The sequence below is a fragment of the Oncorhynchus tshawytscha genome, linkage group LG09, assembly GCF_018296145.1.
Source record: "Oncorhynchus tshawytscha isolate Ot180627B linkage group LG09, Otsh_v2.0, whole genome shotgun sequence".
Taxonomy (NCBI): domain Eukaryota; kingdom Metazoa; phylum Chordata; class Actinopteri; order Salmoniformes; family Salmonidae; genus Oncorhynchus; species Oncorhynchus tshawytscha.
Window position 1 is genome coordinate 56263607 of NC_056437.1, and position 26176 is coordinate 56289782.

The 26176-nt window shown below is 41.8% G+C and overlaps 1 protein-coding gene and 1 non-coding gene across 2 annotated transcripts in view; one reads left to right on the forward strand and one right to left on the reverse strand.

Annotated features, from left to right (window-relative positions):
* The window catches only part of ccnjl (cyclin J-like), a 29449-nt gene extending 10164 nt beyond the window's left edge, over window positions 1-19285 (reverse strand). Inside the window, exons 1-3 of the mRNA XM_024432615.2 lie at window positions 18977-19285; window positions 18265-18366; window positions 11619-11829 (exon numbers count right to left, since the gene is read on the reverse strand). Coding sequence (XP_024288383.1) covers window positions 11619-11829; window positions 18265-18333 — 280 coding nt within the window. The 5' untranslated portion in view covers window positions 18334-18366; window positions 18977-19285. The remainder of the gene's footprint in view (window positions 1-11618; window positions 11830-18264; window positions 18367-18976) is intronic.
* Window positions 19286-22651: 3366 nt separating this feature from the next.
* On the forward strand, window positions 22652-25953 carry prob1. Its single transcript, XR_006084112.1, has 3 exons — window positions 22652-22779; window positions 22901-23034; window positions 25291-25953. It is a non-coding gene; the product is annotated as a proline-rich basic protein 1 (transcript).
* The last annotated feature ends 223 nt before the right edge of the window (window positions 25954-26176 follow it).

Consider the following 26176-nt stretch of genomic DNA (forward strand, 5'->3'; position numbering starts at 1 on the left):
TTTCCAAAGTCAAGACAGAACATAATTTATTGATAAGACAGAGAGCAGAATTTGCCAACCATCGAGTTAGACTTCCATGGTAATCAATCGTCTTTGTCGTTTACTGGCCAACAAGGTACGCAGTAATGATCAATTAGCTGATTTAGCAGAAATTACATCTGAAAGAGAGGAGTTACTATCAGAACCCAAATTAATCTGATTATAAAGAACTGTACACCTCTGATAGTAAATCAACATCAAAACCAGACTAAGAACTTCATCTCTCAACAGAAGCCACCTCGCTGGGAGCCCAAATCTCTCTCAATGAACTCAAAAGAGCATTGGAGAGCATAACTAAAATGGGATGGGATGGGTATTCCTCCTATCGAAACATTTGGAATCAATTAAGTGCACGGTTGCTCGAAATGATTAACAGAGCCATTCACAAAGGTTAATTTGGGGGAAGAGATCATTACATGCAGACGATATTTTACTATATCTAAAACACATTGATGATCATAGAAAAATTCAAAGACATCTCAAGTTATAAAATGAATCTAACCAAATCAGCCCTACTGCTTCAAGACCCTGAGTGAGGACTCCATCTCTACTTATGAAATCCCAATTGTTCCAAATTTAAATACTTTGGAGTAGATAGATATATTTCCTCCCTTAGAAAAAACCATTGGCACAAACTTTAACAGAACGCTCAAATCAATTAAATCCGATCTCATTACATGGAATAATATCCCAGTAAGATTATGTGGGCAGTTGAGCGGTCGGAAATCCTGCTCATCGAGCGGTAGGGCCGGGCCTCCACGTCCTTTTCAACCGCTCAGCACTCACAGGAAAAACATATTGACGCTCCATTCATTAAAATCACAATTTAACAAACAACCATCTATTTTTGTGACTACCTGGACCTACCATTTGGTTTTTAAGTATTGAAACTAAACCATATGATGAATGAAAAGTATTTTAATAAAACATGAGAAGGTGAAGGTAAGAAGCGCTCATCATTTCAAACACGTCACATTAAACAGCATATAAAAACTCAAAATAGGTCAGGAGCCTAAGAAGGAACAGAAATGAATTATTTAGGCTATATTATTTCGAGGCTATAGCCTACAAAGAAATACATTGTGAAGCATTCGCGAGTGTGACACACTAGGCTGGTAGGAAGTCAGGGACATTAAACGCTCAGCATTTAAAACAATCAATCATTAGTCTATAAATTGTGTATATAGGCTGTGATTAATGAAAAATGCCTTATTAAACTCAGTCTACAGTGCCTTTGAATTTATTTTTAGAAATTAATTCAGGCTCATGTGATGGTGTCTGGGGGGCAGGCCAGCAGCGGAGAATATCCTCTCCATGCTTGCAGAGCCACCGGGGATGCTAATCGCAAAGCAGTGCGATCAAAAACAACACAGAGTTACACATGGGATAAACAAACATACAGTCAATCACACAATAGAAAAGTATATATATATACAGTGTGTGCAAATGTAGTAAGATTAGAGAGGTAAGCCAATAAATAGGCCATAGAGGTGAAAAAAATACAATTTAGCATTAACACTGGAGTGATAGATGTGCAGATGATGATGTGCAAGTAGAGACACTGTGGTGTAAAAGAGCAAAAATAAATAACAATATAGGGATGAGGTAGTTGGGTGGGCTTTTTAGAAGATGGGCTGTGTACAGGTGCAGTGATCGGTAAGCTGCTCTGACAGCTGACGCTTATTGTTAGAGAGGGAGATATGAGTCTCCAGCTTCAGTGATTTTTGAAATTCGTTCCAGTCATTGGCAGCAGAGAACTGGAAGGAAAGGCGGCCAAAGAGGAGCTGGCTTTGGGGACAACCAGTGAAATATACCTGCTGGAGTGTGTGCTATGGGTGAGTGTTGCTATGGTGACCAGTGAGCTGAGATAAGGTGGGGCTTAACCTAGCAAAGACTTATAGATGACCTGGAGCCAGTGGGTTTAGCGGCGAATATGAAGTCAGGGCCAGCCAACGAGAGCATACAGATCGCAGTTGTAGGTAGTATATGGGGCATTGGTGAAAAACTGGATGTCACTGTGATTTGCTGAGTAGAGTGCTGGAAACTATTTTGTAAATGACATCACCGAAGTCAAGGATAAGCAGGATAGTCAGTTTTACGAGGGTATGTTTGGCAGCATGAGTGAAGGAGGCTTTGTTGCGAAATAGGAAGCAGATCCGAGGTTTAATTCTGGATTGGAGGTGCTTAATGTGAGTCTGGAAGGAGAGTTTACAGTCTATCCAGACACCTAGGTATTTGTAGTTGTCCAAATATTCTAAGTCAGAACCGTGCAGAGTAGTGATGCTAGATAGGTGGGAGGGTGCAGGCAGTAATCGGTTGAAGAGCATGCATTTAGTTTTACTAGCATTTAAGAGCAGTTGGAGGCCCGGAAGGAGTGTTGTATGGCATTGAAGCTCCCCTGGAGGTTTGTTAACACAGTGTCGAAAGAAGGGCAAGAAGAATACAGAATGGTGTCGTCTGCGTAGAGGTGGATCAGAGAATCACAAGCAGCAAAAGCGACATCATTGAAAAATACAGATAAAAGAGTCGGCCCGAGAATTGAACTCTGTGGCACCCCCATAGAGACTGCCAGAGGTCCGGACAAGAGGCCCTCCAATTTGACACACTGAACTATCTGAGAAGTAGTTGGTGAACCAGGCGAGGCAGTCATTTGAGAAACCAAGGCTATTGAGTCTGCCGATAAGAATGCGGTGATTGACAGAGTTAATCGATGGAGTTGGCAGAGTTATCGATGGTGGTTATGATATCGTTTAGGACCTTGAACGTGGCTGAGGTGCACCCATGACCAGCTCGGAAACTAGATTGCATAGCGGAGAAGGTACGGTGGGATTTGAAATGGTCGGTGATCTGTTTGTTAACTTGGCTTTCGAAGACTTTAGAAAAGGCAGGGCAGGATGGATATAGGTCTATAACAGTTTGGGTCTAGTGTTTCTCCCCCTTTGAAGACGGGGATGACAGCGGCAGCTTTCCAATCTTTGGGGATCTCAGACAATACGAAAGCGAGGTTGAACAGGATAGTAATAGGGGTTGCAACAATTTTAGAAAGAGAGGGTCCAGATCTTGCAGCTCTTTCAGAACATCAGCTATCTGGATTTGGGTGAAGGAGAAGCAGGGGGGCAAGTTGCTGCAGGGTGGTGCAGAGTTGTTGGCCGGGTTAGGGGTAGCCAGGTGGAAAGCATGGCCAGCCGTAGAAAAATGCTTATTGAAAATATCGATTATTGTAAATTTATTGGAGGCGACAGTGTTTCTTAGCCTCAGTGCAGTGGGCAGCTGGGAGGAGGTGCTCCAAAACCTTTTGGAAATTGTGCTACAGGATGCAAATCTCTGTTTGAAAAAGCTAGCCTTTGCTTTCCTAACTGACTGTGTATATTGGTTCCTAACTTCCCTGAATAGTTGCATATCGCGGGGACTATTTGATGCTAATGCAGTACGCCACAGGATGTTTTTGTACTGGTCAAGGGCAGTCAAGTCTGGATTGAAGTCGGAAGTTTACATACATTTAGGTTGGAGTCATTAAAACTAGTTTTTCAACCACTCCACAAATTTCTTGTTAAAACTTCTCTAGGGTAGGGGGCACTATTTTCACCTCTGGTGAAATTAGGGAGTAAGATCAGTCTGAATGACTGTATCCTAAAGTGTCACAGAGCTTTTTCATGTCCAATCCCGAGAGTGTGCCTTTCTTGTTTATCTTTTATGTTGTCAACGTTATTGTCCGGTTTAAATATTATCGATTATTTAGGCTAAAAACAACCTGAGGATTGAATATAAACATCGTTTGACATGTTTCTATGAACTTTACAGATACAATTTGAATTTTGTCTGCCTGCTGTGACTGCGTTAGAGCCTGTGGATTACTGAAGAAAACGTGCGAACAAAACAGAGGTTTTTGGATATAAAGAGAGACTTTATCGAACAAACGTTCTGAAATCTGACACCGTGGTTGGATTCACAAGAAGTTCATCTTTAAACCTATGTATAACACTTGTATGTTTTCTGAATTTTTATAATCAGTATTTCTGTTTCTGAATTTGGCGCTCTGCAATTTCCCTGAATATTGGTCAGGTGGGACGCTACCGTCCCACGTACTCTAGAGATCTTTTAACAAACTATAGTTTTGGCAAGTCGGTTTGGACATCTACTTTGTGCATGACAAGTCAGTTTCCCAACAATTGTTTACAGGCAGATTATTTCACTTATAATTCACTGTATCACAATTCTAGTGGGTCAGAAGTTTACATACACTAAATTGACTGTGGCTATAAACAGCTTGGAAAATTCAAGAAAATTATGTCATGGCTTTAGAAGCTTCTAATAGGTTTATTGACATCATTTGAGTCAATTTGAGGTGTATATGTGGATGTATTTCAAGGCCAACCTTCAAACTCAGTGCCTCTTATCTTGACATCATGGGAAAATCTAAAATTAATTTTTACAGACCTCCACAAGTCTTGATCATCCTTGTGAGCAATTTCCAAACGCCTGAAGGTACCATGTTCATCTGTACAAACAATAGTATGCAAGTATAAACACCATGGGACCACGCAGCCGTCATACCGCTCAGGAAGGAGATGCGTTCTGTCTCCTAGAGATTAACGTACTTTGGTGCGAAAAGTGCAAATCAATCCCAGAACAGCAGCAAAGGACGTTTTGAAGATTCTGGAGTATACAGGTACAAAAGTATCTAAAAGTATCTACAGTAAAACGGGTCCCATATCGACATAACCTGAAAAGCCGCTCAGCAAGGAAGAAGCCACTGCTCCAAAACCGCCATAAAAAAAGCCAGACTACGGTTTGCAACTGCACATGAGGACAATGTTTTTTTTTTTTTTAGAAATGTCCTCTGGTCTGATGAAACCAAAATAGAACTGTTTGGCCATAATGACCATTGTCATGTTTGGAAGAAAAAGGGGGAGGCTTGCAAGCCAAAGAACACCATCCCAACCGTGAAGCACGGGGGTGGCAGAATCATGTTGTGGGGGTGATTTGATGCAGGAGGGACTGGTGCACTTCACAAAATAGATGGCATCATGAGGTAGGAAAAATAAGGTGATATATTGAAGCAACATCTCAAAACATCAGTCAGGAAGTTAAAGCTTGGTCTCAAATGGGTCTTCCAAATGGACAATGATCCCAAGCAGACTTCCAAAGTTGTGGCAAAATGGCTTAAGGACAACAAAGTCAAGATATTGGAGTGGCAATCACAAAGCCCTGACCTAAATCATATAGAAGATGTGTGGGCAGAACTGAAAAAGCGTGTGAGCAAGGAGGCCTACAAACCTGACTCAGTTACACCAGCTCTGTCAGGAGGAATGGGCCAAAATTCACCCAACTTATTGTTGGAAGCTTGTAGAAGGCTACCCGAAACGTTTGACCCAAGTTAAACAATTTAAAAGGCAATGCTACCAAATACTAATTGAGTGGATTTAAACTTCTGACCCACTGGGAATGAGATGAAATAAATAAAAGCTGAAATAAATCACTCTCCACTACTATTCTGACATTTCACATTCTTAAAATAAAGAGGTGATCCTAACTGACCTAAAACAGGGAATTTGTACTAGGATTAAATGTCAGGAATTGTGGAGAAACTGAGTTTAAATGTATTTGACTAAGGTGTATGTAAACTTCCGACTTCAACTGTATATCTGTTCTTAGTTCTACATTTTTTGAATGGTGCATGCTTATTTAAGATGGTGAGGAAAGCACTTTTAAAGAAAACCAGGCATCTTCTACTGACGGGATGAGGTCAATATCCTTCCAGGATACCCAGGCCAGGTCGATTAGAAAGGCCTGCTCGCTGAAGTGTTTTAGGGAGCGTTTGACAGTGATGAGGGGTGGTCGTTTGACAGCGGACCCATTACAGATGCAGGCAATGAGGCAGTGATCGCTGAGATCCTGGTTGAAGACAGCAGAGGTGTATTTAGAGGGCAGGTTTGTCAAGATAATATCTATGAGGGTGCCCGTATTTACGGATCTAGGGTTGTACCTGGTAGGTTCCTTGATAATTTGTATGAGATTGATGGCATCTAGATTAGATTGTAGGATGTCCGGGGTGTTAAGCATATCCCAGTTTAGGTCATCTAACAGTACGAACTCTGAAGATAAATGGGGGGCAATCAATTGACATATGGAGTCCATGGCACAGCTGGGGCCTGAGGGGGGTCTATAACAAGCGGCAACTATGAGATACTTATTTCTGGAATGGTGGATTTATAAAAGTAGAAGCTTGAACTGTTTGGGCACAGACCTGGATAGCATGCCAAACTCAGCAGACAATATCTGCAGAAGATTGTGACTCCACCCCCTTTGGCAGTTCTATCTTGGCGGAAACGTTTGTAGTTGGGGATGGAAATTTCCGAATTTTTGGTGGCCTTCCTAAGCCAGGATTCAGACACGGCTAGGACAGTATGGTTGGCGGAGTGTACTAAAGCAGTGAATAAAACAAACTTAGGGAGGAGGCTTCTGATGTTAACATGCATGAAACCAAGGCTTTTATGGTTACAGAAGTCAACAAATGATAGCGCCTGGGGAATAGGTGTGGTACTGGGGTCTACAGGGCCTAGGTTAACCTCTACATCACCAGAGGAACAGAAGAGTAGGATATGGGTACGGCTAAAGAACTGGTTGTCTAGTGTGTTGGGAACAGAGAATTAAAGGAGCAGATTTCTGGACGTGGTAGAATAGATTCACGGCATAATGTACAGGGTATTGTAGGATGTGAGTACAGTGGAGGTAAACAACCTTATAGGTAGGCCTAAAGGTTTTTAGGAAAAATAACCCAATCAAAACGGAAAGCTCCTTGAAAGTTGGAATATGCCAGGCCTAGATAATAGAACAAAAATGAAGGATTCTTAAGAAATCAGATTTTTTTGTTTATAAATACTTTGCTACAATGACACAGTTAGCTACTTACCTCATTCCTTCCTTTCAGTAAGTGGGCGTAGTAAGTACACCATCATGCTTTCGAGATATGCGTCTTTTCAGATTCCACAATGATTATTTAGTTGTGGACATTACATCAGCGCACTCCCTCTCTGGCTTTTGATCCTTGTTGGTCATCTTGATTTTGCACCTGTGTGTTTGATCAGTTTCTTAATGGCAATATTTAGCAAACTCCATGACAGTAGCTAAAGCAAGGGCCTTTGGGAATCTCACCCTGCACTCCAGTCAAATTTATGGATGAGCCAGTCATGTTTCAAATGCAATGTAGGCTACAGGATGGTATCTAGCGAAGTGCACAGACAATGCACACAACGCTAAATTATTAATCCAACTAGTTAACCACTAGTATTGACATTATAAATAAATCACAATGGATTAGCTAGTTTCCAAGAAACAGCTACCTGTGTTAGCTGCCGAATTAACAGTGTCCTTAGCTAGCTAGCTGTGTGAACAGCAGTCAAACATTTGACAATCCTACCGGTGTGTCTGAGCTTTTAGATGGCAATAACCTCACTCTATCCCAATTTGCCAGTGAATACAGCTTTATTATTAGAAGTTATAACTTTCAAATTATCGACAGCGAGAATGAATGGTCCTAGTCAAGGAACAATTGAGGCCTGGACAAATATACTTGACTCTGTAAAGAATAATCTCAGCTAAAGCCTACACCTACAAATAAACCATTTATAAAGCCCAACACATACATACAGTGGCAAGAAAAAGTATGTGAACATTTTGAAATGACCTGGATTTCTGCATAAATTAGTCAGAAAATTCGATCTGACCTTCATCTTAGTCACAACAATAGATGAACACAGTGTGCTTAAACTAATAACACACAAATTATTGTATTTTTCTTGTCTATATTGAATACATCATTTAAACATTTCCAGTGTAGGTTGGAAAAAGTATGTGAGCCCCTAGGCTAATGAAAAAAGCTCATTGGAGTCAGGAGTCAGCTGACCTGTGCCCTATAAAAATTAAAATAAATCACAAACTTTGAGTTTGCTATTCACAAGAAGCATTGCCTAATGTGAACCATGCCTCGAACACAAGATATCTCAGAAGACCTAAGATTAAGAATTGTTGACTTGCATTAAGCTGGAAAGGGGTTGTGGAGAACATCAAAATCTCATCCCAACTGTAAATTATGGTAGAGGGAGCATCATGGTTTGGGGCTGCCTCAGGGCCTGGACAGCTTGCTATCATCGGCAGGGTAGCCTAGTGGTTAGAGCGTTGGACTAGTAACCGGAAGGCTGCAAGTTCAAACCCCCGAGCTGACAAGGTACAAATCTGTCATTCTGCCCCTGAACAGGCAGTTAACCCACTGTTCCTAGGCCGTCATTGAAAATAAGAATTTGTTCTTAACTGACTTGCCTAGTTAAATAAAGTTAAAATAAAATAAATAAAATCTATGGAAAAATGAATTCCCAAGTTTATCAAGACATTTTGCAGGAGAATGTTGGGCTATCTGTGCACCAATTGAAGCTCAACAGAAGATGGGTGATGCAACAGGACAATGATGCAAAACACAAAAGTAAATCAACAACAGAATGGCTTCAACAGAAGAAAATACGCCTTCTGGAGGGGCTCAGTCAGAGTCCTGACCTCAACCCGATTTAAAATGCTGTGGCATGACCCCGAGAGCGGTTCACACCAGACAGCTTAAGAATATTGCTGAAATTAAACAGTTTCGTAAAGATGAATGGTCCAAAATTCCTCCTGACCGTTGTGCAGGTCTGATTCACAACTACAGAAAACATTTGATTGAGTTTATTGCTGCCAAAGGAGGGTCAACACATTATTTATGTGTACATGGGGTGTTCAATAAAGACACGAAAATGTATAATTGTTTGTGTGTTATTAGTTTAAGCAGACAGTGTGTGTCTATTGTTGTGACTTAGACGAAGATCAGATCAAATTATATGACCAATTTATGCAGAAATCCAGGTAATTCCAAAGGGTTCACATACTTTTTCTTGCCACTGTACCTATTTCCAGTGGTGTAAAGCACTTAAGTATACTTAAATAGTTTTCTGGGGGTTTTGACCATTTTTACTTCACTACATTCCTAAAGAAAATAATGTACTTTATACTCCATACATTTTCCGTGAAACTCAAAAGTACTCTTTACATATTGAATGCTTATCAAGAGAACATCCCTGGTCATCCCTACTCCCTCTGATCTGGCGGACTCATTAAACACAAATGCTTCATTTGTAAATTATGTCTGAGTGCTGTAATGTGCCCCTGGCTATCCATAAATAAACAAAAACATTGTGCTCTCTGGTTTCCTTAATATAAGCACTTTGAAATTATTTATTATTTTACTTTTGATACTTGATATTTAAAACCAAATACTTTTAGACTTTTACCCAAGTTGCATTTTACTGGGTGACTTTCACTTTTACATTTTCTATTAAAGTATCTTTATAAGTATGACAATTGGGTACTTTTTCCCCCACGGCCTATTTTAATCTTTTTAACTTTCTTTGCTTTCAGGACCACAGGGAAGGGGTGGTATGGGAGGGTTCTCTCTCGTCGCCGCGAGGGGGTGGCTGGTCTGGGGAGTGACTGACGAGCAACCCTAGTTGCTAGGTGGGGTGGGAAACATGGTTTCCGGGGGTTGGATTGAAAAATGTTGGCTGGGTGGGGTTGGGGGAGTGGAAGAAGGAGGAGGTTGGGGGTAGAGGCCCACTTATGTTTTCCTGTTTATACTGAATGTATTATGACTTCAACTCTGTATGCACTTCTGGCAGTTTTTTCTTCTTCTTTTGAGTGGCAGCATGAGTGAGTGGGTACATGTTTTATAAACGTCAAAAAAAAAAAAAGATGTACCTGTACCACCCCCAACATAAAAAAAAACCATAAATAATAATAATTACTTGGTCAACAAAAATGTTGTTTCACTACAACGGCAATTATTCCCCGATATAGACAGTCATAAAGTCTACAACTCCATCTATTCTCTAGAAGTCTCCACAAAGCTCATCACTAAGCTAAGGACCCTGGGACTCAACACCTCCCTCTGCAAGTGGATCCTGGTCTTCCCGACGGGCTGCCCCCAGGGGGTAAGGTTAGGCAACAACACATCTGCCAAGCTGATGCTTAACACGGGGACCTGTCAGGGATGCTGCTTAGTTCCCCCCTGTACTCCCTGTTCACTCACGACTGCATTGCCAAGCACGCCTCCAACACCATCATTAAGTTCGCTGACGACAACGGTGGCAGGCCTGACCACCAAAAACGATGAGACAGCCTATAGGGAGGTCAGAGACATGGCAGTGTGGTGCCAGGACAACAACCTCTCCCTCAACATGAACAAGACAAAGGAGATGATCGTGGACTACAGGAAAAGGAGGGCCGAATAGCCCCCATTGACATCGACGGGGCTGTTCGGCGTGTTGAGAATTTCAAGTTCCTTGGTGTCCACATCACCAACAAACTATCATGGTCCAAACACACCAAGAAAGTCATGAAGAGGGCACAACAACACCTATTCCCCCTCAGGAGACTGAAAAGATTTGGCATGGGTCCCCAGATCCTCAAAAAGTTCTACAGCTGCACCATTGAGAGCATCCTGACCGGTTGCATCACCGCCTGGTATGGCAACTGCTCGGCATCCGACCATAAGGCGCTACAGAGGGTAGTGCGTACGGCCCAGTACGCCACTGGGGCCAAGCTTCCTACCATCCAGTACCTATATACTAGGCGGTGTCTGAGGAAGGCCCCAAAAATTGTCAAAGACTTCAGTCACCCAAGTCAATGTTCACTCTGCTACCCCACTTCAAGAGGTAACCGGAGCACCAAGTCTAGGTCCAAAAGGCTCCTTAACAGCTTCTACCCCCAAGCCATAAGACTGTTGGACAATTATTAAAATGGCTACCCTAACGATTTGCATTGACACCCCCCCTTTGTTTTTACACTGCTGCTACTAGCTGTATATTACCTATCCATTGTCACTTTACCCCTACCTACATGTACAAATTACCTCGACTAACCTGTACCCCCACACATTGACTTGGTACTGGTACCTCCTGTATATAGCCTCATTATTGTGTTACTTTTTACTTTAGATTATTTAGTAAATATTTTCTTCAATGCCGTTTTTAAAAAAAATCAAGTTTTGGTTAAGGGCTTGTAAGTAAGTATTTCACCGTATTTCGGCGCATGTGACATAAAATTTGATTCTTCTCTCCAACAGCTATAATTACTATGCCGGCAAGGGTTGTGGGTAACGCAGGCCTCATGGTTTGTACATGTGATAAGTTCCCTTGGTGACTGACAGAGGTCTGAGGGACCAGGGGAGGGCATGGCCTCTTAAACACACAGCTGTCACCAAACAGGTCTCAGACAAACCACGCAGCTACAGCCACTTAAAGCCCACTATAGGCTGTAGTGCTGCTCACTCTCCCTGCTTTCCTTTCCACAAATAAAAAACATCTGTAGTGGAAAACATTTAAATATAACTTTCTGTAAAAGAGCGGGATAAACAACCAAAATCTACTCAAAAAAGGAAGGACATTATAACTGAAGTATCTGAAACTTGTCACTATAATTTGATGCGTACCACAGATACTCCTACTGCTGTTCCATCTTTACCAGATCTATTGTTAGCAGTTCAGTAGCTGACTTACTAGCTAGGAGCAGGCAGGAGAGGGCAATGATGTAGAGCTGGCGGACTGCCACGTCGTAGTGGTCCATGAACAAATCCAGGAGGTAGACGGCCAGGTGGCGAGCCGCTGGGCACAGCTGGTAGCGGTTACTGAGGACAGCCAGCAGGTCAGCAAAGTAACGCCGCATCCCTATCTGAGGAGAGTGGGACTTGTAGGTGGGCAACTTCAGCTCCTGAGGAAAGCAGGTAAACGAGAGGAGACAGGATGAGAGGGAGTAAGGATATTGCAGACTGCAGAGTTGAATTGCGTATACAGACAAAATACAGCACCGTGTCAGGAGGCATGTGAGAGCATGTGCAAAGACTCCACTTTCAAATGTCAATCACAGCCAAGAAACTGCAGCCCATTCTTGACCGTGGGCCTAAAATATTGCTCAATAAACTCTGTGAAATACACTACATGACCAAAGGCATGTGGACACACGCTCGTCGAATATCTCATTCTAAAATCATTGGCATTAATATGGAGATGGTCCCCCCTTTGCTGCTATAACAGCCTCCACTCTTCTGGGAAGGATTTCCACTAGATGTTGGAACATTGCTGTGGGGACTTGCTTCCATTCAACCACAAGAGCATTAGTGAGGTCAGGCACTGATGTTGGGCGATTAGGCCTGGCTCGCAGTCTGCGTTCCAATTCCTCCCAAAGGTGTTCAATGGGGTTGAGGTCAGGGCTCTGTGCAGGCCAGTCAAGTTCTTCCACACCGATCTTGACAAACCATTTCTGTATGGGCCTCGCTTTGTGCACGGGGGCATTGTCAAGCTGAAACAGGAAAGGGTCTTCCCCAAACTGTTGCTACATATATGGAAGCACAGAATTGTCTAGTATGTCATTGTATGCAGTAGCATTAAGATTTCCCTTCACTGGAACTAAGGGGCCTAGTCCAAACCATGAAAAACAGCCCCCGACCATTATTCCTCCTTCACCAAACTTTACCGTTGGCATTGGGGCAGGTAGCGTTCTCCTGGCATCCGCCAAACCCAGATTTGTCCATCGGACTGCCAGATGGTTTATCACTCTAGAGAACGCGTTTCCACTGCTCCAGATTCCAACGGCGGCGAGCTTTACACCACTCCAGCTGACGCTTGGCATTGCGCATGGTGATCTTAGGCTTCTGTGCGGATGCTCGGCAGTGGAATCCCATTTCATGAAGCTCCCGACAAACAATTTTTGTTCTGATGTTGCTTCCAGGGGAAGTTTGGAAAGCGGTAGTGTTGCAACCGAGGACAGACATTTTACACACTATGCACTCCCATTCTGTGAGCTTGTGTGGCCTACCGCTTCGCAGCTGAGCCATTACTGCTCCTAGACGTTTCCACTTCACAATAACAGCACTTACAGTTGACCGGGGCAGCTCTAGCAGGGCAGACATTTGACAAACTGACTTGTTGGAAAGGTGGCATCCTATGACAGTGCCACGTTGAAAGTCACTGAGCTCTTCAGTAAGGCCATTCTACTGACAATATTTGTCTATGGAGATTGCACGGCTGTGTGCTCGTTTTTTATACACCTGTCAGCAACAGGTGTGGCTGAAATAGTCGAATCCACTCATTTGAAGGGGTTACTTTTGTGTTGCTTTGTTTGTTGCTGCTCTGCTTATTGCATTTTCACGATAATGCAGTTCACAAGACACAGACACAATAAGACACAATAATGCAGTTCACAAGTGGAACAATAACGTTAGTGATTTTGAATTTCCAATTCATTAATAAATTCCCTTCCACAATTCAACAATCATTTTGTGCAAGTATGATGATGTTATTAAACCCATCAGAATCTTAGCACCCACTATCCCAGAGTCAGTTTGTAAAATGTCTGCCCTGCTAGAGCTGCCCTGGTCAACTGTAAATGCTGTTATTGTAAAGTGGAAAAGTCTAGGAGCAACAACGGATCAGCCGCAAGGTGGTAGAACACATAAGCTAACAGAACAGGACTGCCAAGTGCTGTAGCGCATTTAAAAAAATGAAATTGGTTTCCATGGCCGAGCAGCCACACACACAAGCCTAAGCTCACCATGCGCAATGCTAAGCATCTGCTGGAGTGGTGTAAAGCTTGCTGCCATTGGACTCTGGAGCAGTGGAAACAAGTTCTCTGGGTTTGGCGGATGTCAGGAGAACGCTACCTGCCCGTATGCATAGTGCCAACTGAAAAGTTTGGTGGAGGAGGAATTGCCTTGTGGCTGAATGCAAGTCCCTGCATCAATGTTCGAACATCTAGTGGAAAGCCTTCCCAGAAGAGTGGAGGCTGTTATAGCAGCAAAGGGGGGGGGGGGAACAACTCCATATTAATGCCTATGATTTTGGCATGAGATGTTCGTAAAGCAGGTATCCCCATACTTTTATACTTTTAGAAAAAAACTGTCTTCTTGCAGAGAAGTGCTATTAATACATTGAACATCCTTCGGTGAGTAGACGACAGAGGTAAAGGCCTCCATAGCAACAGTCAGTGGGAAAGAATGGTTTGTGCATCAAGCTCTCATAAAACACCATGCCCTTGTGCAGGGGTGGAACGAGTATTGAAATGTCCTACCCATATGTCGTAATATCTAAAAAATGTCAAGATTCTGTCTCAAAAGATCATACGCATATACGTTTTTTAATTTGTAGAATCGTGTGGCGATTTCCATCTGTCCATGTTGCAGAGATCAGCACAGCAGGACCGCCAGCAAACGTGTGGTGAACTGTCTTCTGCCCCAGCACTTCATTTGGTTTAATAAAAAATAGACACAAAAGTATTGAGAAAAAAAAGGGACAAAGCACAATTGTTTAGACTACAGGTATGAACGTTTTTACAAAATTGGGACATTAACTTTTAGAAAAAAATCCCCTAACCGGAAAAACAAAGTTGTTTTTTCTTCCACAAAACGTAAATCACAGTGCAGTTATCACAGAACTACCACCAACAGGCCTCGGACATCTTAATAAAGGGAAACATAAAAACTTGGCAAATACTTTATGCAACAATGCTGTTACGTTAGTAGGAAATGTGCATCTTTAAAATGATTTGCCACGGATATAAATAAGCACTCTGTACGTCATCGTCATTAAGTTGGAAAAAATTCTGTGCTCCTATCGAGTCTGCTGCTGCACTTTGCTTTTAGCCGACCAACGTTAGGATGTAGCGATCCGTGCTTTGGAAACATGCTGAAGAACGGACTGACTGCTGGAAACATGTCTACAACTTCATCAGCAAACTGTCAAACTTCGTAAATAAGTTACAAACTGAAGCTACACGCTGTTTATCAGTGCACAACATCAGATAGCTAGAAAAAATTTGATCCCTGTGTTTGTCAGCGAAGCGAGCTAGCAACAGGCAGCTTATGAAGTCACTGGTGACTGATATACTTTAGCAATAAAGCCCGGGGGGGTGTGGTATATGGCCAATATACTACGTCTATGGGCTGTTCTTACGCAAAACACAACGAGGAGTGCCTGGATACAGCCCTTAGCCGTGGTATATTGGCCATAAACCACAAACCCCCAAGGTGTCTTATTGCTATTATAAACTGGTTTCCAATGTAATTAGAGCAGTAAAAATAAATGTTTGTTATACCCGTGATATATGGCCTGATATAACACGACTGTCAGCCAATCAGCATTCAGTGCTCGAACCACCCAGTTTATAATTGTACATATACAGCAGTAGAGCGATGTCTTGTGCACATTCAATTTTATAAATTTTCTTCATGATTTGTCAACTCATGCTCAATTAATCTGTGCTTCAATCTGATCAACTGTAGATTACTGATAACAAACCACAGCTGCAGGTAGCCTAGAGAAGCCTATGTAATCTGATCCCCTCTGGCCAGGGGAAACCGAAGCAGAAAAGTCATGCATTTATAGCCTAAGCGATGTACTGTAATTATAGCCTAAAACAGGCTCATTTATTTGTGCTAATAGAAAACGTGAATGTGACGAAATTTGGTTAATATTCAAACTTTGGGTGGCTAGGCTACCTAGGACTTTTCAATCCCAAACTAGACTGGACTTGATGACTGGAATTAATTAATCAACACCATAGTGATGACATACTGTGTGAGTAACTTTTCAATTACAGATGCAAAGGCCTACAAGATGCAAGCCTGCGTAAAGCAAGCTCAGACCTGTTAGTTCTATTGTTCAATCGCAGTTCTTGTCTCTTTGTACGTGTAAAGGACCCCCCCAATTAGTTTAGTTTTAAAATAGAACTCATATGAACAAGTACAAGGTTGCTGCAGTTTGACAGGGTTTAAACATTCAAAGCAATTTTTTTTTAAAGGGTGGAAAGTGTACTGAGATATCCTACTCAATAAGAAGTACTGTTATTTATATACAATTTTACTCAAGTAAAATGACTGACTTTCAAAATTCCTCAAAAACGTACAAGTACTCGGAAAAACTAGTCAATTTCAGTAACAAGAGCAGTTGTAATGGGTTACTTTACACTATCCCTGTGGTAAAATCACCCGGTTTAGCGCTTATGCATCCATTTGCTGAAGTATTTATTCAGTGAAGAAAATGCTATATGTGAGGTTTCGCCTGTCACATTCTATTTCTGAATAGCTGGTAATAAAATCAGATCTGGCCAGCATGTACATTTTTTCAAACTAGGGTGGTGTGTCAACATCAAAGCTCTGGAGATTGCATTCCGTCACGATGAACAAGGAATGTCCGCATAAAGTCATTCATCACTTCAGCCCCATTATCTGTCGCTGTTTTAGGTCAATGTGTTTAAGGTTAGCTATTGGATAACAGGCAAGGACGAGAGGGACTTCATATCTGTACTGAACAAAAATATAAAAACAATATGGAACAATTTCAACGATTTTACTGAGTTACACTTCACATAAGGAAACCAGTAAATTGAAATAAATTCATTTGGCCCTAATCTATGGATTTCACATGACTGGGCAAGGGTGCAGCCAGGCATAGGCCCACCCACTTGGGAGCCAGGCCCAGCCAATCAAACTGAGTTTTTCCTCCAAAAAGTGCTTTATTGCAGACAGAAATACTACTCAGTTTCATCAGCTGTCAGGATGGCTGGTCTCAGACAATCCCACAGGTGAAGAAGCTGAATGTTGAGGTCCTGGACTGGCAAGGTTACACGAGGTCGCTGGTTGTGAGGCTGCTCGGATATACTGACAAATTCTCTAACACGACGTTGGAGGCAGCTTATAGTGGAGAAATGAACATTCAATTCTCTGGCAACAGCTCTGGTGGACACTCCACACTCCTTCAAAACTTGAGACATCTGTGGCATTGTGTTGTGGCCTTTTATTGTCCCCAGAACAAGGCTTTCTGGGATCTTTTATTTCAACTCATGAAACATGGCACCAACACTTTGCATGTTGCGTTTATATTTTTGTTCAGTATAATAATGTTGAGTCTTTGGCAAGAGAGCAGTACTGGAATCAGGATAAAAGCAAATGCTCCACATACAGACAAAGAGCTTCCACTTAGCAGTTCCTACAGGAAGTGGGCATGATATACAGCCAGGCTATAAACAGCCACAAACAGCCAGAGCGAGCCATGTTGGCACATTTCCACTGAGGAACTACGCGGGCCGGCATCCGTGTCTCACTGAGCCATAGCTCCGGCGGGCCTGCTCTAAGTTGGGGCCAAGGCAAGGCCACTGGTACTTTTCAGCTGGCATTTACATAACATTGGCTAACTGTGAGGTTACACCTTCTCACAAAGAAGCTGTTTTAATTATGCTGAGGTTGTTGATTCTGCTCTTCACAAAAGTCCTCACAGTCAGCCCTAGCTATGGAAACACAATTTCCCAAGTGTATTCCACGGGTATGACAAAACCTGTATTTTTACTGCTCTAATTACATTGGTAACCAGTTTATAACAGCAATAAGGCACCTCGGGGGTTTGTGGTACAAGGCCAATAAACCAGGGCTGTATCCAGGCACTCCGTGTTGCATCATGCATAAGAACAGCCCTTCACAGTGGTATATTGGCCATATACCACACCCCTTCGGGCCTTATTGCTTAAGTGTAACACACTGGTGTTACAGTCAAAAAGCAGCAGAGTGGAGTAGTCAGGTCCTCTGTGCTCCCTAATCCAGTCAACACAGACAAACAACAACCCAACGTTTGCCTAGAACAAACCTCTTCCACCCATCCGAACACAACACAGATCTCCTCTTAGTTTAGCTGGAGGAATCAGCTCATATGCCCAGCATTTGCTCAAAATAAACATTGTCAATTTGACAAATTACCATTTAGGCTGACCGTTCAATATAATCTCTATTTCAAGACGTTTTGGAGTTTATCATTGTTCACAGATTAAGTGTCAATCCCTGATGGATGGTGGAAATCCTGATCTACAAAATAGAATAACACAATGAGTTAGATAAGTGCATCCATGTGTACCATTAACATAAGATGTGTCCCATGCTGTGGAAGAGGTTCTGATAATCAGACAGGGATAACCACCTCACTCGTTACAGGGGGAGGTGACATTTCACACTTTAGCATCGAAGACAGCAAGGAATAGAGGAGCTCACTACTGGAAATTGTTTTTGTTGTTGTTATGGTATTTGTGTAATTCAACTAAGCACCATGTTTGCTGCGGATGAAAAAGATTTCAAGAACCATCAAAGAATAAGAATGAGACGTTCACCTTTATTCGTAAAGACTGGTGGATGTCTGCAGCGAGCTGGCTCTTCCACCACTGCCCCTCCTGTTCCATCTTGCCAGTAGTGAGTCGTGCCCACGGTCCACCCTGAGGAAAACATCAAGCAGTGCCCAGAAACTGATTAGATCCCTGTCCAAACGATTCTACATCACTGGTATCATCTCATTCATCATGGCAAATGTAGGAAAACTGACACGTTTAACTTGAATTGTTGTATGAGTTAATGCGTTATTTCAGTGGTACCCAAACCATTTGGATTTTGCAGCAAAAATAATGCACTCAAACTGTCATAGTAGTATGTTAGACGTGTGCAGTAATCGAGTTAAGAGACCACCAGGTGCTCTAGCGGATTGCAGTTTATTACACTTGGGTAATTAAATGAATATGTAAACTACCCTACAACATTAGCCAATCTAAAAAGCAAGCACCTCACTCACAATCGCTATTGCAAAAGGTATGCTAATGTTCAGACACATGTAAATTGTCGGCTTCGTTCACATAAATTGTTACTTGTCTTAATTTACCACGCGTGGCAATTCACCTAACCGCTAGAAAGTTATGAACTACCAATCGGATATTTCTGAGTATTGTTCAACGCAACATGACTGTACAACGGAAACTGTTGGAAAGGTTAGTCCACAACGTGCAAAACTAGTTATATGCGGGATTTTTAGGCTAATATCTATTAAAACGTTACCTTTCAACCTGCTTTTACCACTGAACACTGCAACACTCGAGTCCCCGACCCCTTTGTTTCAGACCAGCCGCAATCTGAGATTAAATCCTTCGCCGACAGTTTCACAACATGAAAATATCAGCAAAATAACCAACTCTTAGTTGAATCGTCATGAACCCACACCTAAAGACCGGGATATTGTGGTTGAATTATGTTTGTTTTTATTTACGCCCCTCTTCATTCGCCCCCTGTGATGTGATCCTCGCTCTCAATGGAACTCGGTCAGACAACTAACCACACGCCGCTCTCCCTCTTAGTATGGAGAAAAACTGGAATGGTCTCTGAATATAAAGATAGCGCCCTCAACTAAAATAATATTGGGGTGGATATTCTATGTAACATCCATACTTGTAGGCTACATTGTTACAGGATTTGAACTTCGTGTTTTATATTCTGGGGAGATCAGGCCTATTTGAAAATACATTAAGCTATTGTACGATGGTGGTACAGGTCGTAGGCCTATATGTCTGGACAAATTTATTATAATATGTTTCAATAATAATAATAATCTATATCCTATTTTTGTGAACTCGAGGAATTACACCAAAACCTGCATCATTGTGGCAATGCAATCAGACCATGTATGGAAGGACAATGGCATTATAATTAATGAGGATTCCACATTATGATTCTACATTATAATTCTTATGCCATTTCTCTGTTTGACCAACAGGTGGCACATGAACTAATCGATGTTTGCCATGGATCCATTTTCATCATCCTGGACAGACTTTATTGCGTTTTTAGAGAGATACTTTCATGTTATTGCTGAGTAAATGTTCATGTGCGTGTGCGTGTGTGTGTGTGTGTGGGGGAGATTTGTTTGGATTTATACAACAATAACATACATATTTTCCATGATTGCACAGTCTGTTGCCATATTTATTTTATTTAACCTTTATTTAACTAGGCAAGTCAATTCTTGGACAAATTCTTGTTTACAATGACGGCCTACCAAAGGGCAAAATACATCCTGCGGGACGGGGGCTTATTTAAAAAAAACAAAAAAAAACATAAAAATATAGGACAAAACACACATCACGACAAGAGAGACCTAAAGACAACAACATAGCAAGGCGGCAACACATGACAACATGGCATGGTAGCAACATGACAACAGCACAAAACATGGGTACAAACTTTATTGGGCACAGACAACAGCACAAAGGGCAAGAAGGTAGAGACAACAATACATCACGCAAAGCAGCCACAACTGTCAGTAAGAGTGATTGATTCTTTGAATGCAGAGATTGAGATAAAACTGTCCAGTTTGAGTGTTTGTTCCAGCTCGCTCCAGTTGCTAGCTGCAGCGAACTGAAAAGACGAGCGACCCAGTGATGTGTGTGCTTTGGGGACCTTTAACAGACTGTGACTGTTAAAGCCTAAACATTTATGATCTGTAGGGTTATGTATCAGGCATTTTCCATTGGACCAGGTCAGCATAATTTGATGAAATGTGTTCAAATTTGTATTTGTTTAGAAGAGTGCAAGAGAGCATGCAAACTAATAAGGCGTGAAGAATGCAGGAGTAATCATACCCTGTCCATCACTGTAGGGCCATTCCCACATACAGACCCCCTCAGTCACCCCAGACACATAAGTTAACACCATAGTGTTACAGTTGATCCCAGCTGATCTGCAGGGACTGGGGCTATGCACACCACAGACATCTAGCAGAGTGGGGCTTTAGCACACACAGCAATACCAGATAGCTCATTGAAATGCTGTGAATGCCATGCCACCAAACTATTTGGCGCTGCCATGGTAAATTGGACCAAATGTCCATTCCCTGTCTTCTTGGTATGGTTGGTATGGTCGTGTCCCATCAGGCGCATGGCCCAGCAGGGACGTTTGGCACAGCACCATGACACATTTAACACAGGGGGATTTCGCAACTGCTGATTCATGATCCCACAGCAGTACTGCTACAACAACAGTCAATAAGACAAAACTTGCAAAAAAAGAAACACTTATACTATAGCTATCAAAGTTAATATATCTATAATGTGCCCTCTATGTGTCCTTACGTATATATTTATTCATTATTACATCAACTTAAAAAGTTGAAGTTCTGGGCTGTTTCACCAATCCGGTGCCTTTTGAGAAATGTAACTTGTTCTAGGTCGTCCAACAATTCAGTGCCTTTTGAGAAATGTAACTTGTTCTAGGTCGTCCAACAATTCAGTGCCTTTTGAGAAATGTAACTTGTTCTAGGTCGTCCAACAATTCAATGCCTTTTGAGAAGTGTAACTTGGTAAAAAAAAAAAAAAAAAAAATGTTGATTTCACAAAATGTTAACATTCTGTCATAAATAGCACATGTTCAACTTCATAAAAATAGGTATTCCCATCTCAAGAGGTTAAATAAAAAAGTATGACTATGGTAAGTTCCTATTAAGTGCCAAATAAAGTAACAGGGTTGACGATTTCTTCTTAAATCAGCCATAAATGTCCTCATGACAGGGAGAATGGAAGCTTGTTGTGTGCAACAAGGAGTAGCAATTGAATGCAAGCTTCACCCCAAAAAATGAACTGTTAAAACATTTCTAGCCTGTCCATCTATGGGTAACCGGGTCTACGTGTTTTGCTCAACCCACTCAGTTATCCACCACAAAATACCAGAAAATTGCAAAAAAAGAGTAGAACCAGCTCACCTGCTAGTACTCTATGATTTGACTATTAGATGTTCAATGTTTCTTTTTATATATATATATATTTTTTTTAAAGGAATAGTTTTCACCATATTAAAATGAGAGTGCAGTTCATGTAACAGGGTGACATTAAAACAAGGGAGATAAATAAATAATAATCTTCAGAAAGGACTTTGTCAAAGCAACAAAATAACTAGCGCTTTACAATGATGGTGAAACTTGGAGAAATTTAGTGATTAAGTGGGTTAAAAAAACTTCCCAGAAGTGACTCAGGGTTGACAGGGGGACAAACCAAAATGCTGAATTCTGGCACTTTGGCAAGTCTTTATTCATATTAAAAATCTGATTTTTGGGGGCGGACTTTTGCATCCCCCTAATTTAAAAAAATATTAATGATTTAATCTTTAAGTCAGTCTGTTGCCATATTTATTTATTTTATTGAACCTTTATTTAACTAGGCAAGTCAGTTAAGAACAAATTCTTATTTACAATGCCGGTCCAAATGTGGAATCCCTACCCTTGCCGATATCATGGACAGTAATGGTTTGAGAACATTCCAAGATTTGAAAGATACATACACATTACCAGGCAACTCCTTTTTTCTATATTTACAACTTAGTACCTGAACCCCCCTCTCCATGTGATCTGTATAAATGGGAAGTACATTTAATATAACAGCCTTTTCAAATTCAATATTGGTGAACAAGTTCTACTTAAAATATCAAAGATATGCAAAAGGAACTCATTTTGTGGAACGACCCTATTAAGGAAAGGTATAGGTTCCTCCTATACCTACAGTATCCCTACCGTCAAATAACACAGATTCAATGTACAGGAGCCATTTAGTGGCCCAGCACTTCCCCGCGCAACGCACCCACAGAACCCCAGGCCTATCTCACTGATGATAGTGTTATGGGGCTTCAGGGGCTATTTATAGCCAGCCCTGTGACTGTGAGTACGCTGGCCATGCTAGGTGGATTCCAGTGGTATGCTCAGCTCCAGTACAACCCAACCAGCACCTGCTGCTAGAGCTAACTGCCACGCCGTCGTTTCAGCTCCCACTGGGCCTGGACCACATAGCCCCAGGCCAAACCTCAGGAGGAGAGAAAAGAAGGTCAGACAGTCATCCAGTCATCCATTTATTTTGGTTGGCCTGGTGATTTGTTTGTGTCTTTCTATTTTTGTAACATTTGAGATCTCTTGACATTTAAAGGCGTATGGTTCTTTTGTTTCAGGTTTTGTTGGAGGAGGATTTGACTGGAGTGGTGGTTGATGTGTGAAGAGTTTTCTCCAGGCTGGGCTTTAGGATCTGGTCAGAGGGCTCAGGCTGACATGACATGAGGGGGGCCTCCTTCTAGTTCACATGAAGGTAACTGTAGATCATAGACGTCTTAATGGAAGTGTCAGATGGTCTCACTTTTGCAGACACTTTCAACAAGCACTATCTTCTACAAACACACGTTCAACTGGAGAATTCCTACAGGTCAGATCAGATACCTTCAGATTCTCACCTAATAACTGCATTTTCACAAAATGTCACAACCCTGATAGAGGTTTCAAAGATAATGTAGATAATATACATTTACTATTAAAATACCCAGATACATTTTATTTGATACTTTTACATTTTGATATACAAAAATAGATAAGGAAAGTAAGATAAGGGAAATTAGGCAGTGATAGAGTGATGCTGAGACTCAGAATTATTTTCTATTTAAAATGTATGCCAAACAAAAACCAATGATTGCAAAGTTAAACAAACCATACAACCACAGTTCCAGTCAAAAGTTTGGACACACCTACTCATTCAAGGGTTTTTCTTTATTTTGACTATTTTCTACATTGTAGAATAATAAGGAAGACATCAAAACTATGAAATAACACATGGAATCATGTAGTAACCAAAAAAGTGTTAAACAAATCCAAATATATTTGAGATTCTTCAAAGTAGCCACCCTTTGCCTTGATGACAGCTTTGCACACTTTTGGCATTCTCTCAACCAGCTTCATGAGGAATGCTTTTCCAGTCTTGAAGGAGTCCCCACATATGCTAAGCACTTGTTGGCTGCCTGTCCTTGACTCTGCGGTCCAACTCATCCTAAACCATCTCAATTAGGTTGTGGTCGGGTGATTGTGGAGGCCAGGTCATTGAACAGCACTCCATCACTCTCCTTCCTGGTCAAATCGCCCTTACGCAGCCTGGGGGTGTGTTTTGGGTCATTGTCCTGTTGAAAAACAAATTATAGTCCCACTAAGCACAAAACAGATGGGATGGCGTATCCCTACAGAATGCTGTGGTAGCCATGCTTGTTAAGTGTGCCTTGAATTCTAAATAAATCACTGACAGTGTCACCAGCAAAGCATTCCCACACCCTCACACCTCCTTCTCCATGTTTCACGGTGGGAACCACATATGCAGAGATCATCCGTTCACCTACTCTGCGTCTCACAAAGACACGGCGGTTGGAACCAAACATCTCAAATTTGGACTCATCAGACCAAAGGACAGATTTCCACCAGTGTAAAGTCCATTGCTTGTGTTTCTTGGCCCAAGCAAGTCTCTTCTTATTATTGGTGTCCTTTAGTAGTGGTTTCTTTGGAGCAATTTTACCATGAAGACCTGATTCACGCATTCTCCTCTGAACAGCTGATGTTGATATGTGTTACTTGAACTCTGAGAAGCATTTATTTGAGGCTGGTAACTCTAATGAACTTATCCTCTGCAGCAGAGATAACTCTGGGTCTTCTTTTCCTGTGGCGGTCCTCATGAGAGCCAGTTTCATCATAGCGCTTTATGGTTTTTGCAACTGCACTTGAAGAAACTTAAAAAGTTCTTGAAATTTTCCGCATTTACTGACCTTTATGTGTTAAAGTAATGAATGACTGTCGTTTCTCTTCACTTATTTGAGCTGTTCCTGCCATAATATGGACTTGGTCTTTTACCAAATAAGGCAATCTTCTGTATACCAACCCAACCTTGTCACAACACAACTGATTGGCTCAAACGCATTAAGAAATAAAGAAATTCCACAAATTAACAAGGCACACCTGTTAAATGAAATGCATTCCAGGTGACTACCTCATGAAGCTGATTGAGAGAACGCCAAGAGTGTGCAAAGCTGTCACCAAGGAAAAGGGTGGCTACTCTGAATTTATAGAATTTGATTTGTTTAACACTTTTGTGGTTGTTACATGATTCCATATGTGTTATTTCATAGTTGTGATGTCTTCACTATTATTCTACAATGTAGAAAATAGTACAAATGAAGAAAAACCCTTGAATGAGTTGGTGTGTCCAAACTTTTGACTGGTACTGTATATACTGACATTCACAAGAACTACTTACAAAATTGTTGTTACCAACTGTTCTTGCACTGTTCTTCAAGTAAAGGTGTTTTTGTAAAAAAAATGTGCAATTATTGGTTTTTGTTTGACATACATTTGAAAAATCTTAGTCTCAGCATCACTCTGTTAGCATTGAATTGCCCATAAACAAAACTTGATTAAAAACTGTGTAGTTGCATGTTAGGATGTCATTTCATCTCATTCAAAGCCATCAACATTTAACATTTGAATAATAATGTTTTTTCTTTCTGTAATTCTGATTTACGTTGACTGAATCAAGCCTTGAACCCTGAAGAACTATTAAGAGTGTGACTTAGAAAGTAAGACAGCATCCTACATCGCATTTAAAATAGAGCACTGTGGCAGTAGAGAGATGTCAGAATAACCTCTCCATGTGATATCATTGACGAGGAGGAGGACAAGGACTTTGGCGCCAACTGATGACGTCAGCGATTCGACTAGTTCCTACTGCGCTGCCCTATGTTCACTAAGTGATTTTGGCGAGGTGGAAGAACCAAATGACAAACCGTGTCCTGAGCCCCAACCTCTAGTCTCAGCCCCGCTAACACCACCTTTATCTGAAGTTAGTGATGCTGCTCTACTGCCTGAGCCCTGTATAACCAACCTGACAGAGGAGGGAGAGAGTACAGACGGGTCAGGAAAACATCAGATAAAACTTCTGCATCCAAAAAATGGGATACCTTAAGGGGCACTGTCGCTGGCGCCCTCCCTGATACTGACACCAATGAGGGGCTCTGATCCTCTCAACCCAGATTCACCTCCAAGACTATTTTGATCAGACCAAAAGTAAACCAATACAACCAGGACAGGGGACGAGAACACTTGGGCAGAAAGCCAAATGAGGATTCCACAACATATGGTAGAAAGCAGGAAAAGGGTCCCAGTATCTGTGGTACTGAAAGTAAACTCCTTAGCAGCCCCCCTCCCCTGACGGTGGTCAGGAGGATGAGGGGGAGGGGCTGGGGCTGGACTGCATGGGGGCCAGCAATAGAGAGGAGCAGACTGAGCTGTCACTCAGAGCCAGGAATAGAAAAGCGCCTGCAAGCTGCATCTCGACACTCACAGTCGGCGAGCTGCAGTCAGGAATCCCGGCGTGTTGTTATTCAGAGTGTTCCCTCGCAACCGGGCAGCAACACCAACGGCAG